At 51.2% G+C, this 15,534-nt stretch overlaps 6 protein-coding genes across 6 annotated transcripts; 5 read left to right on the top strand and 1 right to left on the bottom strand.

Moving 5' to 3' along the window:
* Window positions 1-333: 333 nt before the first annotated feature.
* Window positions 334-2,059, top strand: ASPVEDRAFT_178335 (uncharacterized protein). The gene is made up of 2 exons (XM_040808813.1): window positions 334-924; window positions 987-2,059. Exons 1-2 carry the CDS (start codon window positions 509-511, stop codon window positions 1,846-1,848), a joined length of 1,278 nt encoding a protein of 425 aa, XP_040673361.1. The 5' UTR covers window positions 334-508; the 3' UTR covers window positions 1,849-2,059.
* ASPVEDRAFT_65906 (uncharacterized protein) lies at window positions 2,039-4,357 on the bottom strand (the record flags this gene model as incomplete). The annotated part of the gene is made up of 2 exons (XM_040815844.1): window positions 2,039-3,326; window positions 3,372-4,357. 2 exons carry the CDS (start codon window positions 4,355-4,357, stop codon window positions 2,039-2,041), a joined length of 2,274 nt encoding a protein of 757 aa, XP_040673360.1.
* A 1,430-nt stretch (window positions 4,358-5,787) lies between these two features.
* Window positions 5,788-8,491, top strand: ASPVEDRAFT_877590 (FAD-dependent oxidoreductase; the record flags this gene model as incomplete). Its single annotated transcript, XM_040818147.1, has 10 exons — window positions 5,788-6,102; window positions 6,203-6,373; window positions 6,429-6,870; window positions 7,073-7,090; window positions 7,167-7,245; window positions 7,309-7,402; window positions 7,468-7,622; window positions 7,722-8,085; window positions 8,122-8,138; window positions 8,191-8,491. 10 exons carry the CDS (start codon window positions 5,788-5,790, stop codon window positions 8,489-8,491), a joined length of 1,956 nt encoding a protein of 651 aa, XP_040673359.1.
* Window positions 8,492-9,698: 1,207 nt separating this feature from the next.
* On the top strand, window positions 9,699-10,968 carry ASPVEDRAFT_46877 (serine hydrolase domain-containing protein). The gene has a single exon (XM_040813660.1). It carries the CDS (start codon window positions 9,741-9,743, stop codon window positions 10,914-10,916), a length of 1,176 nt encoding a protein of 391 aa, XP_040673358.1. The 5' UTR covers window positions 9,699-9,740; the 3' UTR covers window positions 10,917-10,968.
* Window positions 10,969-12,604: 1,636 nt separating this feature from the next.
* On the top strand, window positions 12,605-12,875 carry ASPVEDRAFT_88833 (uncharacterized protein; the record flags this gene model as incomplete). Its single annotated transcript, XM_040818431.1, has 2 exons — window positions 12,605-12,695; window positions 12,757-12,875. 2 exons carry the CDS (start codon window positions 12,605-12,607, stop codon window positions 12,873-12,875), a joined length of 210 nt encoding a protein of 69 aa, XP_040673357.1.
* Window positions 12,876-13,284: 409 nt separating this feature from the next.
* ASPVEDRAFT_371158 (uncharacterized protein) lies at window positions 13,285-15,518 on the top strand. Its single transcript, XM_040811396.1, has 8 exons — window positions 13,285-13,384; window positions 13,440-13,463; window positions 13,516-13,613; window positions 13,680-14,125; window positions 14,176-14,456; window positions 14,510-14,968; window positions 15,019-15,236; window positions 15,288-15,518. The coding sequence occupies exons 1-8, from the start codon at window positions 13,352-13,354 to the stop codon at window positions 15,496-15,498; spliced, it is 1,770 nt and encodes a 589-aa protein (XP_040673356.1). The 5' UTR covers window positions 13,285-13,351; the 3' UTR covers window positions 15,499-15,518.
* Window positions 15,519-15,534: the final 16 nt, after the last annotated feature.

Here is a 15,534-nt window from a genome sequence, read left to right as displayed (position 1 = left end):
ATAGTGTTTACCATTCTTACTGCTCTACTGGAGAGACAAGACACGTGATAGCATCAGTGATTTGTGGCCTCAGGCACGCTATCCATAGAGGTCGAGGTCGCAGGACGATGAGGCAGTCCCAGGCTGTTGAAGCCCTGATAAAACATTACAGGCGCCAAGGCTGTTATCCCTATCGCACCGTCCCCCAAACAACAAGGCAACTGTATCACTTGGATGTCGGGTTCTCCTGGTGGGCCGGGGCTGCTCGTGCTGGTGATTGGCCGGCCCGCTGCCAACCCCTCCATGTCGGGCCGCCAGTCTCTCGAGAGCTGGATCTGTCTATCAATCACATCACTTCCCTAGACGCTGCACTGCCAGCACCCGGCGCTTACACGACACGCCTCATCGGCCCTCAATACGCGCCGGACAAAGCTATAAAGCCGCCAGCACCTTGTCTGTTCGTTGCATCCATGTCAGCTTCCCCCCGCCTTCCGCATTCCCGCGACAGGTGCAGCAGCAAGCCATCACAATGGCAGAGGCTATCGGCGCCGCCTCTGGGCTCCTAACGTTATCGACCTTTGCATTTGACGCCAGCATAAAATTATACACCACCGTGAAGGGCTACCAGTCGCATCCGAAGCAAGTCCGCGATCTCTTAGATGAAATCCAGGCCCTGGTGGATGTTCTGGGGCCGCTTACGGATACCATCAGTGCGAATGCCGATGTGGATCTCTCTGCCCTTAGGTTTCCTCTGCGCCAGTGTGGTAATGCCTGCTCGGAGCTCGAGAAGGAAATTAAGAAATGCTTACCCAAGCCGGACAGCGGCAAGACCAGCCTTCGAGGGTGGGCGAGGCTACGATACATGGGCGACGACATTAATGGGTTTCGAGGGTTGATTTCAGGATATAAACTGACAATTAGCATTGCCCTTGCTGATGCGCATCTGTAAGTAGCTGAATGCCTTTTTTTTTTGCCGATTTTTTCTGGGCGGTTTTAATATATATCAGTCGCAAGTCATCCATCACCGCCGAGAGCATCAAAGCCCACGAAGAGCTTGTCAAAACCGCCAAAGCCGATCTCGGAGCCCATCTAGAAAGTCTGGATGAAAAGATGGAGCTCATCCTCGAGAGGACAACAGAAGATGCCAACCCAGACGAGACTGAAATGCAGAAACTAAAAGACGAGCGGCTGAGCACCGAGAAATGCCTCGAAATCTGCACCCAGCTCTCCCAGCATATCGGCGAGATTGCTAGCTTGAAGAATCGCAGCGCCTCCTCTGCATCGGAAGATGACCCAACCACCTTCCCCGAGCGGGTTGTCAGCGAAGGCTTGCAAGAGTGCCAGGAGAGTCTCAATACCACGGCCGCCAAGTTGGGCGAGCATATGAACTCTGTATGGGAGCGGCTTCTAGCAAAATCAAAGACCGTCCTCACCTCCGAGGAGGAGATTGAGGAACTATCCAAGTTGAAGGATCAGTGGGAGACAACCCGGCAATGCATCGACATCTGCTCGAAAGCGGATCGGCGCATGCGAGAAAATGTCAGTAATATTGTCAACCATTCTACGGGTGACGCTGTACAGTTCATGGTCTCCACCGATGGCAACATCATCAATGGGACTAACAAGGGTCTCGGATGGAGATCGAGGCAGGTGGGAGGCCATCTCAATGATGCTACTGTGCAACAAATATCGCGCGACTTTGCAAGTGTCTACCTTCGGCATCCTGAAAATGGAGCAGCAGCGCCTCATTCGACATCCCCTACTCCGAGTCCGGATGAGTCTTCATATGAATTCACTCAACGATATGGACGGGGTAGCAAACTTTCCCCTAAATCGACACCCCAGGGATCTATGGGAAGGGTGGCATAACAACCCGCAAATAAGACGCCCTTGACTTTTCTGCGTTCAGCTTAGCGTTTTTCTTTTCTTTGGATAGTTTGTACTCGAGTCGGCGATTTGGTATCCACGTACTCTATAAAATTATATATTCCTGATATTCAGACTATATACATAAGCCCTTTACGAAGTTTCGCTATTAGTAGCGGCGCCAGTCTCATACCTAAACACGAATAGCTGTCCCATTCTCCTTCTTCACAAACTGCATAAAGTCATGGAGGAGATCATGCTGCGGCCTCCCAACCACAAAAACAGCCGGCTTGCCATACGGCGCCCCAACTCTTGCAGTTTGTCCACCCCGGTACACCTTCCCAGACCAAACATGCGTATACATCTGACCCTGACCAGGGAAATAAACCTCCACACTCATACGACCAGGGTCAAGGACCGGCGCAACATAAAGATCCGCACCGAGGAAAAAGCTCTGGTAGCTGATTGCCTTTGCCTTGGGGTCATCCGGGTAGTAGATGACAGGCATACGCAGGACCGGCCAGCCCAGCTTCTTACTCTCGGTATCGAGAATAGCCCGACGATACTTGCCTAGACTAGCAAACATGCGCGCATTGTAGGCGAAGTACGCGTAGGTCGAGGAGTTGGTGTACGACTGCGCGTTCACCTGCGGGACGTTCCCCTCGTGGCTGCGGAAGACAGAGCTGGACACGGCGGCGAGTTCGCCCCAGCGGCCGAGCAGTTCGGCAGTGCGGTTTACGACGCCATTGCTATTCCAGGTTGTGGTGTATCCGCCGATCTCAGTGTGGCCGTGGGCGTATCCTGATAGACCCATGTGAGCCATGACAGTGACCGACGACTTGATGCCGTCGTTAACGCCCCAGTTAATGGCCTGGTCACCGGCCCAGTACAAGTTTTGGTAGCGGTTTGCGGACATGGATGAGGAGCGGTGGAAGAGGATCGAGTCTTTGAATTGGGGCACGCTTTTGCCGATCCAGTGGTGGAGGGCTGCCCACTCGCGGGGGTATGCGTTGTGATAGAAGAAGGGGTCGATGCTCTTGTCTGCGAATTGGGTGTCTGGGTAGACGGGGGTGTACTCGCCAAAGTCGGTCATGAAGCCGGAGATGTTGGCGTTCCAGACCTGGTCGAGCATCATGTTTCGGAACCAGGATCGTCCGGCGGAGTTGGTGAGGTCGATGATGCCAGCGTCAAGGCCAGGGCCGCTGGAGATCACGGAGGTGCCGTTTGTGGTAGCATTCTGGATCATGTATCCCCCTTTCGTAGCTTCGAGGTAGAGATGGCTTCGGTATCCGTCGGACTTGGTGCTGACGTTTGCAAGGAACGGGTTGATATACGACAGCGTTCGAATGTCGTGGCGGTCTCGCAGGGACTGCACGAAGTCATTCCAGGTGGGATACAGGTTGGCGTCGTTCTCCCAGTTCCACCACAGGCGAGAGACGTTCAAGCTCATGTACGAGACGCTCTGCTCGTGGGTGCCGGACCTTTTCATGTTAGTTAACGATTTCATTCAGTAGATTCAGACCTACCAGTCTTGGAGCCAGACACCCGCAATGGGACATCCCTGGCTGAGGCCTCGCTCGACGACTTTGTTGACTTTGTCCTGTCCACCTTGGATTCCGACAACTGCACCGCTATCGACCCACTGAGGCAGCTCAGGCATCCTTCCAGTGTAGTCGGTGACCATGGTAATACCGTCGAGCATGCTGTCTGCCTGCATCAGGTAGCCATCAACAGACGGGGCATCATAACGGACAGTAACAGCATTAGCCTCAGTAAAGTCGAAAGTTGTGTAGGCAGTGCTCTCCTCGGTGAGGGAGAATACTCTCGAATGAGAACTAATATACTGAGGAATAGCGGAATAGGTAGTGAAGTGGTCTCCTCCAGCAAAGAACCCATCCTCGCTATTCAGCTCAGTAGTAGGCTGGTCACCGCGACCAACGCCTTGCTCGCGAGAGAATATAGGAACAGACTGGTTCTTCAAAGAAGCAAACGACGCCTGGGCTCCAAGGCCATAAAAGTCCTCAGACGGCGAGGAGGCGTAGGTAAGAAACAATTTCGTAGCCGCGTCCGACGAAGAGCCACCATTGACCTGCGCATTAAATGCAATACGATCAGGGGACTGAGATGGCACCCAGAAAGCAACAGAGAATGGAACAATAGCATCCCCGCAGTCTGTAAGCTTACCCTGGATAACAGCAGCATGGCCATTCACGGTGCCATTCCACGAGCGCTGTTCGACGTTTGTGATCTCCTGGCCGGTGCATTTATTCTGGTCGACCTCCTCGATCTTGAAATTACCATTGGCTGCAGTGACAATATCCTCGCCGCCGCTGGCACTGACAAAAGACTTTCCAGGAACAGTCTCCCAGATTCTCCGACCGTTCTGTGTGATCGACACCCGGTTGGCAGTGTCATCCACAGCTAGCGCGAAGCCCTTACCCAGGTTCAAAGGGTTTTGCGCTGCGAATGCCCCAGTGGACAATGCCCAGAGCAGCAAATTGAGAGACCGCATGGTGAATTGCTCAGACAAGGGTTCGATGGCGTGATGAGCGGCTCTGCAGTGCGTGAACTGCCTTTAAAGAGACATCGGACACGGCACCGAGCCTGACAGTGTCTCCACCTCCGTTTGGAGAGGCAGTGGGCAATCTTCCGCCAGGGCCAATCATGTATACAACAGGACGGATATAATATCGACTACACTTTAGCGAGCCTGCAGAGGGCCGGAAATCAGTGACAGAGGCCGGGGATGTGGACCTTTCCCCCCGGGTAAGTTGCCATGACGTTCTCCCCAGCTCTCCAAGTCGGGATTGTCCGACGTTTAGCCCAATATCTAGTAAAGATCTTCATATCGCGACCGGAAAATTCGGCAAGGGGGCTCCAGATGGGGGCCGGGCGTTTCTGGCCATGTGGTGGGCGTTGTAGATGGTTAGCAACATTCTCTAACTATGAACATTAAACAAATATCTCCCCGGGTTATTTGCTGCCACGGTTCACAACGGTACAGCCAAAGCTAATATCGTTGAGTTTCAACGCTCGAGAATACGCGAAGAGGAATCCCATGTCTTATGTGTCAATATTCGAGAATACCATCGCTACGTAGCCATCTAGCCATCGGGGAGGCATCTCGCTTCGGCATCCCGTTTAGCCGATTAACAGCATCTCCGGAATGACTTCCCCCACCGATGGGTATTCGTTTAAGCAGTACGCACTAGGCAGTACGAGTTCTCCGCGGCTTCCTCGCAATTTACGGTTTTGTAGGAGTTGGACCTCAGATTGACCGGCAAGGAGCAACAATGCCTGGCATCAGAGGGGTCGCTCTTGCCTAAGACATCAGTGAGATATCATTCTCAAGGAAAGAAGGACAATACAAGATACAAGCTCGGAATATGCACAACAAGATACAAAGTAGCCAAGGTCATAGACATGATTCACATCTCGGACTGAATCAATCGATTCGGGGCGTGGGCGGAGGTTTATACTTGCCGTTGTCTTGTGTCGGGCGCGGATATTGACTGAAGCAAGGAAATTAAACGCCTCCAATCCAGATGGTCCGAGATTATGTGAGCTTATTGCATTTTATCCCTGCTTAGTGAAGATGCTATCTTTACATGTTGCTTTCCTAGTTGACGTGGTAGTTATGCGGGCGGGATCGGCGGCTTATCCGAATGGCTTCACCCGCTGCTCGGTCCACTGCCACCACCGAGGCCGTGTTGACATCGGTGTCGATACATTTTTGCGAGAGACCGTCTGACGTAGATGAAGTGATTCACGCGGCCACCAATTGAAGAACTGATATCGTCAGGTACAATCGTACGTCATGTTCATCTACATATATAGATGCCTGTAGACACTGCAGTATATCCATTCCAACATACCACTTTATTTTGAATTATACAATCCATCCAGTTTAATCTTAATTAAAAAAATCCACCTCAGCTTATCATGCCACAACACGTCACGGTGGGCATCGTCGGCGGTGGCGTCGCCGGCCTAGCCCTAGCAAAGATGCTCGAGATGCTCGGCATATCCTACATCCTCTACGAAGGCTATCACACAATCGCCCCAAATGCCGATGCCAGTCTCGGTCTTATGCCTAGTGGTCTTCGCATCTTCGACCAGCTCGGCGTGCTTGATAAGATCGAGGCGTTCTCCGTCGACCATGACCGGTGGGAACATCGCGATTGGGAGTCTGGAAGGCTTTATAGAAGGACGTCTGTTATGAGGAATTATCCTGCTTTGTATTTCACCCTATCCAGCGTCCACTATTTATTGGCTTCTCTTTGCTGACAATTTTTACGTTTGGATACGGCGCGTTTTTCATGGCTCGCCAGGATGTATTGAAGATCTTGTTTGACAGCCTCGAAGACAAGACGCACGTCTACGCATCCAAGCGCGTCACCTCAGTCCGGGACGTATCTCGGATATCTTTGCGCGGAGGGAAGTTGCTGTTATGACGGCTTTGGAAGAGGGCGTTGGAGAGTATTGGTTCTGTGGGAGGTTATTCCTACTTGGCGACTCCGCTCATAAGGTAAATCTCAGACCAGCATACCCTGTTAGTCTCTGGTGAATACCAATAGACTTAGATGGTCCCTCATGCCGCAATGGGCGCCAACCAGGCGATGGAGTCTGCTGCGTGTTTCGTGAATATTCTCCGCCGCGTAAATCCCAGTCTAGGCAAGGAGTATTGCTCCAACCTCAGGGCCTCGGAAGCTGAGAAGTGTCTGTCGAGCTACGCTGCAAAACGCAAGAATACACTCAAGGCTGTAGTGCAGGCGGCAACCGCGTCGCGTAACAACCAGCTTATGGCCGGCTCGGCGGCAGAGGATTTCCTGCATACGCTCCCTGATATCCGGGAAGAGGATATCCTTTTGAAGCCCCTTCGGAGTCTTATTCGTGCCGAGAGACTGGAGGATTGGATGTGTGGTTCGGAGCGGGTGGAGAAGTATACAGAGGCGTCGGGGAAGGCCTTGGCTATCTTAAACAGTGGAGGTAGTCTTGCTGAATGTGGGCTATATGTGCATCTGAGTAAGAGTATATAATAGATTAATTAGAGGGACAGGCGTATTTGCTATTCAGACCATGTTCCCTCCCTTCTCCGAGTACCCGGGACGAGCAGGCGTCGAGGACAATGGGACGAGTCTATACATTTAGCTCGCTCGCATTGACCTCAATGAATAAAAGCATCATTTACGACCAAGTATATTACGCAGTATACTGTGTAATACAGCAAATAGTATTCGGGAAGGTACGGCAGTGCCAGGGAGACAGTCACTTCCCAAAGAGGAAGGAGGCGGGCATGGTCCTTCCTGGGACGTAAACAGGACCGCGCGTAGAAAAAGAGCAGCCCTCCCCGAGGATTTCGTTTTGTTTCTCTAACCTTTACCAACCCTCCCCAAACATGTAAGTAAGCCATATTTGATCCCTTCGAGGATCCAATTTGGTTGAACTACTTCTGATACATAGGAACCATTTCTTCTACTCTATTGTCAACCTCTTCCCACTCGCTCTCCCAAATCCTGCAGAGGCCGCCCTCCCTTCCTCCACGGCGAACCAAGTTGTATGTTTACTCACGCGTCAATAATGCATCATCTCACATTTGGATAATACTAACCAGATACCTAGCGCAGAGACAACCCAACTCCTGAGGAGGCCGACCCCCACTCCTCCATGACTACTCTCTCTCTTCTCCTACGCTGTCCTCATCGGCGAAAGGAGTTGAATGTTTACTCAGACGCCGGCTCTGCGCTGTCTTACAAATTCATGATAATGACCAGCTGGTTAGGCCCGTGACACGCCCGCCCATGGCCGCATTGCAATGTTTGTCAAGCATATCGCTAACGCAAATAGTCACGCGAGATACTCTAGGCACTTTCCAGCTCGTATACGGATCCCACATTCAGGCAGGTAACTGAATTCCACCGCAACCCAGGAACAAAACCAAATCGTCTGTACCAGTCAGTTCCCAGAGATACACGACAACGATCGATGTCCGCGGCCTCGCATCCCAGCACAATGGCGGATTCGACGGCGTGTCTAGAAAGCCTAGGGTCGAACAACGATTATCTCAACCAACTAAGGGAGCGGCCAAATGACGACGAAATCGCCGATGAAAGGCTACTACTCTTTCGTCGTACCCTCACAATCAACACAACGAGTCGACATTGTGGTTGGAGCAGCGAACGGCTTGCCTTCAAGATCCAACACCAACTCTCCGAAATGGCGACTCGCACCGAGGCCATGGTCAATTGAATCATGTACGAGACGATACCACGCTAGGTGCCGTTGGGAAAGAGGTCAGAATAGCCCTCCCCTGCTCAAACACAGCGTGCTAACTATTTATCGTAGACGGCTACTTATAGCGCAGGACGAAACCCAGATATTCCCGGTAGCGGCCGGCTACGACGACAGCTATGTTGACTACCTGAGCGGACACCCGACTAATCCATCTTTCATGACAATGCAACAGTACGGGCCGTTCAGGACAAACCTTTCCGACCACATGGAAACGCTGGCACAATACGCCGTGGGGTTCATTCTCCAGATCAGCGAGACCGTCCTGGATGAGCTGCTGCCCACACCGCAGCAAAAGGATATCGGAGCATCGAACACGAAAATGACCATCTCACTGCGGCAACGGGATAAGTAATTCTCCAAACATATCAAAAGTAAGCCTTTCCCCACCAAGAGCACCTGCCTACACAGAGATGGTGGATCAACTAAGCTAACCTCGAATAGAAAGACCATACAAAGTCCCATTGGTTGCTAGCCCCCTGGCAAAACTTGCTTCACGCATAGCCTTTGGGTAAAACGGCAACAACATACCAGTGACCCTCAGTGACACTTCCTACCATTGAACGGTTGGTAAAGCGTCAGCTGGGATATGTGCCAGCCCTTTGGCAAAACTTGCTTCATGCATAGCCTTTGGGTAAAACGGCACCGATATAGCGATGCTAACCCTCTGGCAAAACTTGCTTCACGCATAGCCTTTGGGTAAAACGGCACCGATATAGCGATGCTAGCCCTCTGGCAAAACTTGCTTCACGCATAGCCTTTGGGTAAAACTGCAATGATATAACAATGGTCTTGAGTGATATTCCTTTTAGCAGGTCTGTTAGTAGAACTGTAGCCTAAATATACCTATCCTCCCACAAACTTGTATGACGCATAGCCCTGGGGCTACACAGCATATCCCTGCGATAGGCTTAGGCCTTGCTTACATCTGCAGTGTCAGAACATGAATGTCAAGCTCCTGTAGAACTTTTCGAACCGTTCTCCTTACGCTCCATGCTCGGGAGTGACTTTATCTCCGCATTCCCCGTGTGTCGTAATGAAATAAATACCATCGGGCAACTACTAAATGAGGCGCTGTGTCCCCATACCCAGTTACAGAAAAGTATGAAGAACGTCGGGGAAGGCGTTAGCTATCTTGAACCGTCATGGACTGTAGGATGAAGGGGCAGATATCAATAGATATATAGAATAGAGAAGTCGGAAGATCGGCATGTCTTTTATTGCTCTGCTGTTTCTAGACACACCTACACGAAATATAGCAGCGGCATAGAAAAGGGACATTTTTGTTCCTGATATCGGCCCAGGGACTGTGTGTCATGCGGAGGGTTCCTGGGGCCAAATCGCCAACGCCATTTAGACATGTATTGATATTGTCTCGAATTGTTATAGCCTGGGTGTCTCAATGGCAACGGGAATGCTTGGTTAAGCCCTGTGTATCCGTATATCAGACCCACGGTGGGGAGATCCACATGCGACCAGAACTGCCTAGGTACAATCGGTTAACAAGTCAGCATAAGTCGAAATGATGAGCCGAGCTGATCGGCTTATATTAATCGTCCCCGCATCCTCATTCTGCGTCCTTATTAACATCCGTTATCATCAACATGTCCGTCCAAGGCCACTGCGACCCGCGCTTCAGCAGCCTGCGCGACACATTTGCCAAACAGCTGGAATCCGGCGCTGAACTCGGTGCCTCCGTCTGTGTCTCAATAAATGGCGAGACCGCTGTCGACCTGTTCGGCGGATACAGCACGCCTGCTCGCACGCAGCCCTGGACCAGCGACACCATCGTCCCCGTCTGGTCCATCAGCAAGACAATCACAGCCCTGGCTGTCTTGATCCTCATCGACCGAGGGCAATTGCACCCAGACGACCCTGTCGCAAAATACTGGCCCGAATTCGACACAGACGACAAGCGCTCCATCCTAGTCCGACACTGTCTCGGGCACACCGCCGCCCTCCCCTCGTGGGACCCCGAACTCCCTGTCTCCGAACTGCTCGCAAACCAACCCCTCGCGACCGAGAAACTCATTGCCCAGAAGCCCTGGTGGGAACCAGGCACCGCATCAGGCTACCACCTCATGTCGCAGGGCCTGCTGCTAGGCGAACTCGTGCACCGGGCCAGCGGCAAATCACTGCCAGACTTTGTCCGCGATGAACTCTCCACGCCCCTCGATGCAGACTTCCACCTCGGACTCCAGGATGAGCGTGAATGGACCCGCCTCGGAGAAATGGTCTCCCCAGCTCCATTTCCAGCGGCGATGCTGAAGGACCCGCCCAAGCCCGGTAGCCCGATGTACATTGCCCTGCGCGCCTTCCGGGGCTGTCGCATCGAGGCAGCACACACGTTAACCCCGGAATTCCGGCGCTGTGGTGTCGGCTCGTTCGGTGGGTTTTCGAACGCGCGTGGCTTTAACAAGATCCTTGAGATTATCACGCATGGAGGCACCTTGAATGGGAAGCAGTTCCTCAAGTCCTCGACCGTGGACCTGATCTGGCAAACGCAGGCTGAGGGGCCGGATCTTGTGATTGGTCTTCCGCTGAAGATGGGAATGGGCTTTGGGCTGCCGAATGGTAGTATGGACTGGATTCCTGAGGGCAAGGTGTGCTTCTGGGGTGGATGGGGAGGGTCCATTGCCATTGTTGATGTTGAGCGTGGAATCACCTTTACGTATGCGATGAACCGTATGGAGAATGGGACTTTAGGCAATTCCAATGCGGAGGCATATGTAAAGGCATTTTATAAGGATTTCAACGGGGGTGCGAAGGCGGCTCTGTGATGTAGTTAGCTTGTTATCCTCGGGATAGGTTAATGTGATATGAATGCATGACATCCAGAAGCATATTCAAGAACTGACCATACGCTCTGCGCATGTAAATGGACTAATTAAACCGTGGAGCATGCCTCAGAGGTCGCCTTCGTCATGTTGATATTGACTTGTGGGATTCTGCTGTAGGTATCATCGACTGGGCCCGGTAGACATGCCCAACATTGCTAGAATCAATCCTCCCGGTCAGCCGAGAATATCAATTGTCTCTCCCAACAGTGCACTGAATGCGAGCACTCTGCTTCTACAATTTCCTCAGACTATCTCACCTGCTGCTACGGCGGCAGCCGTAGCTGGTATACTTGACGTCTGCCTTGCCAGTGCAGTTGCCTTGTATCAGCCGCGACTTGGGGTATGTTTCATGTGCGGGCTTCGTTGAGTGATGTCGTATATTGTGGCCTCTTCTCCAAGGTATATCCAGCTAGAATACTCTACGGATAGACACCTAATAATAGTAGCCAATTGGTGGAGCCTGAGCTATGCCTGCAGCATGAGCCTCAGTCGAGAAACCCCACCATATAGACGGAATTCCATCTCAAGATATCTCTTCCTTCGGGGACGTCCGCTCCCGCCTGTCTGCAGTGGGTCATGAAACACATCAGATACAGTCGGGCGCAGCGGTGAAACATCCACCCGCCTACCGTTATAGCCGTGCCTGTGATATGCTAAATATCTTCCCAACAGGAAATGCGTGACACAATCTGGCGAGGCGAGTCCCGACTGCACCGTCCAGCGAAAAGCACTGCCTTCGGGTGGAGGGTGGACCACAGCACAGCCATAGAACTTCAGGTATCTCTGCTTTTCACTGTGGATGTGGCTTACTGTGGGTAACTGCGCGAATAAAATCCGAGATCTTCATGCCAACAGCCTAAACAAACCAAGCAACATCTCAACTTCCTTCCTGGGCTGGATCGGCAGGTTCCACCGTTGTCGGAATATCGGAGATAGAGGCTGAATGAATCTCACACGTTCTCATGGTCTCTTTCTAAAAATCATATGTCCATCCAGCTCCCGTAGTCAACCATATTCTTGCCGACGTCGCATTCGCCTTTTCATATAATCCACCGGTGACGTGGCCATGTCAGCCAACTAGCGAGGCATTGCTTAGCAGTTGGCGATGTGGGTTCCCGATGATACCCAGGGAATCAACATCAACGCTCAGGTCCTACTTTAGCAGACAGAGTGGAACCGAGCTGAATATTCACATCGAGCCGAGCTCCACAGCAAAAGAGACACTCGCTGTCAGACGTCGACAACACTGATCTGCATGTACTCCACACCCATGGCTTGTGAGATTGGGGGCCTTGCCAGGGGCTATGAATATACGAGCCTATGGCTAAGCTTCGGCTTGAGGCTGGACTGTATAGTGGGTATTTGGGGGCCAAGGCCTTGTCCACCTGTGCTGTCCACGACCACAACGCGACGTGCTATAGGGCAGTATCTCGAGGCTCGCAGTGCTGGTATCCATTGCAAAGTCTAAATGTTGACACATTCTAAGGGCCGTAGCCCGTAAGCCACCTACTGCCTTCAAAAGGTATAAAAACCCCTTGCTCGCCAGGTATGAACCTCTATCCTCATCAACCACAATTCTCAATCCCAATATCTTCAAACAATCCCTCCAACTCAGCCCATCCACCAAAATGCGTTTCTTCACTGTCGCTCTTGCCGCTCTCTTCGCCGGCCTTGCCGCCGCTGACTGCACTCCCGGCGAGACCAACTGCGGTGCTGGACGTGAGTACATATTTGCAATCCTCCATGCATCCATGAACCGTCTGCTAACATGATATAACAGCCGCTGCCAATACCATCCTAGTGTGCAATGAAGAAGGCATTCCCACCCCCGTCACTACCTGCTCCAACGGCCAGACATGCCAGAACGTTGGCGCAAACAACGGCCCTACTTGTGCTTAAGTCTGTCGACAGGTGCCTTAGCAATGAAATCCTGAGACTATGGAATGGATGGACGATGCATGTTTAACGGCTGTAAATAACAAAATTAACAATCACATTATTACGCATCAACGCTATTATTTATCCAAGTTGGGTTCCTTGTGTATACCGTAGTAGCAGTCCTGGAAGCTCTTTAACCAACCGCAGCTCCATGCTGCTGAACAATCAACCTCGGATTCCCGACTGAACTGTCTATACGAAATTTCACTCCCTTTCAATGTTCAATATTTCTTAGTTTGAAGTCTCATCAAATACACGGACTTGGGGGCGTTTGTATATCGATTACTCATCGTGTAACTGGATGCACGTGATGAGCGCCAGAAAAATCCGCAATTACGGTCTAGTGTTTTCCTCTTTGCTGATCCTCAGGGGCGAATTTACATGACAGAATCTTGTTTGTCATAGACACAGTCTCTCCTTTATGCACTAGCTGCGTTATGAGCTTTCAGCGCCCCACAGCGCGAACATCAGTAAGTCCAGTCCTTGATACATTCATACTGGCCAAGAAACATTAACACACCGTAGTGCCGCCGCTGCCAATTGAAAAAGGTATGAAATATACGAACGCTGTGGGTGATATAGACCTAAATAAGAACCCCAGACAAGGTGCAACAAAGTCGACCCCCGATGCGACAAATGCGAGGCCGCAGGCGCGGAGTGCATCTATGTACCACGCAAATCTCGACCCAGGAAGCCATGGTGAGTTTTCCTACTTATCCTAGCTGATTGCCATTTCTTTAACTAAGCTGGAATCTGGTGTGGTAGGGGAGTTGATGATCAGAATATCTTGAGCAGCATTCTCAGCCGGCTGGACCGGCTGGAAGACCATTGTGAGCTGGATCGTCTACGAGAGGACTGTACATATGCTGCTCGTTCAATGTCTGTATCTTCGGCCAGTTCCGGAGTTGAAGGTCTGGTTCCAATAGAGTTAAATCCGGGACATGGGGATGGCTCTTGTGATCATGATGCGCGAGGGATGATACGGGGGTTATGGAATCAGTTTAACCATCCAGCGACACGTTCCGAGGCTCTATCTGGCATATTGTGCCATCTCAAGCCCCTGGAATCTTGCATTTTACAAAGCGAAAAGATTAAGACCGCTGTAGAAGCGGCAATCGAAGATCCTGGCTCTTTTACTGATTATACCGCCCTGGAGGTTGCGCCAGATCCCCCTATGGTCCCTAGGGATGTAGCGCGGAAATGGATAAAAAGTGCGTTTTTGTACTCCCCCCTTTGTCATCTCTACTCATAAAAGGTTCAGAATATCATGACTGCCATCAGGTTAATGGCCCCCGGACACATCTAGACAAGGACTTCTTAATGGCCTTGCCTGACTTGCTGGAAACGCGACACGTCCAAATAGATTATACTGCGCAGATAATCTATTATAATGTTCTTCTACATGGAAGCATGCTGGATCATGACTTCCCTACCAAACGTGACATTGTCAATCGCGTCTCCGAATCGTGCATCAAGATAGGAGCGAGTTGGCTTGAGCTGGCAGGGAGCACTGCTGCAGATCTGTCGGCGGCGTGCATCATGGTAAGAACTCTGTTCCTTGCGCATACGGCCTAGATCTCATGGAAACCCATTAGGTATCGCTCGCCCTTGAGGAGGCTGAATTTGAACTGGCCTGGAAAGCCCTCGGCCATGCAAGCTCTGTTGCGCGAACACTGGGTTATTTTTGGGTTGACGGCAAAGAGCCACCACAAGAGGACGAATCTTCGATTCGCCGACCAGAGGTAGAGAGGAACCAACAGCGTTTCGAGTTCTGGCATCTACTTCGAATGGATTGCATGTTCCGGCTTTCTTTTGGCAAACCAACTCTCATTCCAGCAGGATCCTGGGCTGTGAACTTTCCTGATCCTACCATCACTGGCAATGATGATCCGGATATGCGCTTTGTTCAAATCCATTTTCTCGCTTCTATGCGCCAGACACTTGTTATGCTCAAATACCTGGATAAGATCGATGGTTTAGGAGAGACATTAGATGAGAAGACGGCTGGTGATCTGGCTATGCAGATACATATGACTATCGAAACATGGAACCCGGTATGCCAGTCAATCTGCCCTAGAAAGCTTCTTGATCTAACCGTATACAGGACCAGCTTCTTAGGATGACTACCAACCATGTCGATGCTTGGTTTGCGCTAGATATTCTCCTAGGCGCCTATAAACTGCTTATCATCCTCGATCTGCATGTCAATGGCCACTGGAATAATGTCCGTTTGCCATCTACTAGTGTTGATCTTGCCAGGCGCTCACTGGAAGTGTACCGGGCCTTTATGGGATCAACTTCATATGCACACTGGGGAACCAGGTACGTTACTTGATATCGTCTTATTGTACTAATAACTAACAATTTTATAAGCCTTACCCTTCTTCATCAGTTCATTCCATTCGTGATATTATCCACCCATGTTATCCAATCACAGAGCCTTGAGGTCCACCCAGATCTTGAATTAGTCTACTGGATGAGGGACTTCCTTCAGACAACAGCACAGGAACGGGTTAAGCTGAGACCTGTGGTATATATGATGATGGTTATGGCTCGTCCTTGTGAGAAGGCTACCGATGATTAGATCAACGGTACAAGGTTACCTAGATCCATCCGACGC

This window comes from Aspergillus versicolor (assembly GCF_001890125.1).
Source record: "Aspergillus versicolor CBS 583.65 unplaced genomic scaffold ASPVEscaffold_13, whole genome shotgun sequence".
NCBI lineage: Eukaryota > Fungi > Ascomycota > Eurotiomycetes > Eurotiales > Aspergillaceae > Aspergillus > Aspergillus versicolor.
The sequence above is the reverse complement of the archived record's forward strand: the minus strand, read 5'-3'. Positions and strand labels throughout refer to the sequence as shown.

Excerpts from the sequence above, each read along its gene's own strand:
- ASPVEDRAFT_46877 (XM_040813660.1), top strand. The coding sequence starts at position 9,741 with ATGTCCGTCCAAGGCCACTGCGACCCGCGCTTCAGCAGCCTGCGCGAC.
- ASPVEDRAFT_178335 (XM_040808813.1), top strand. The coding sequence starts at position 509 with ATGGCAGAGGCTATCGGCGCCGCCTCTGGGCTCCTAACGTTATCGACC. Across the intron at positions 925-986 it reads GCCCTTGCTGATGCGCATCT|TCGCAAGTCATCCATCACCG; the intron begins GTAAGTAGCTGA and ends AATATATATCAG.
- ASPVEDRAFT_371158 (XM_040811396.1), top strand. The coding sequence starts at position 13,352 with ATGAGCTTTCAGCGCCCCACAGCGCGAACATCA. Across the intron at positions 13,464-13,515 it reads GCCGCTGCCAATTGAAAAAG|ACAAGGTGCAACAAAGTCGA; the intron begins GTATGAAATATA and ends TAAGAACCCCAG. Across the intron at positions 13,614-13,679 it reads TCTCGACCCAGGAAGCCATG|GGGAGTTGATGATCAGAATA; the intron begins GTGAGTTTTCCT and ends CTGGTGTGGTAG.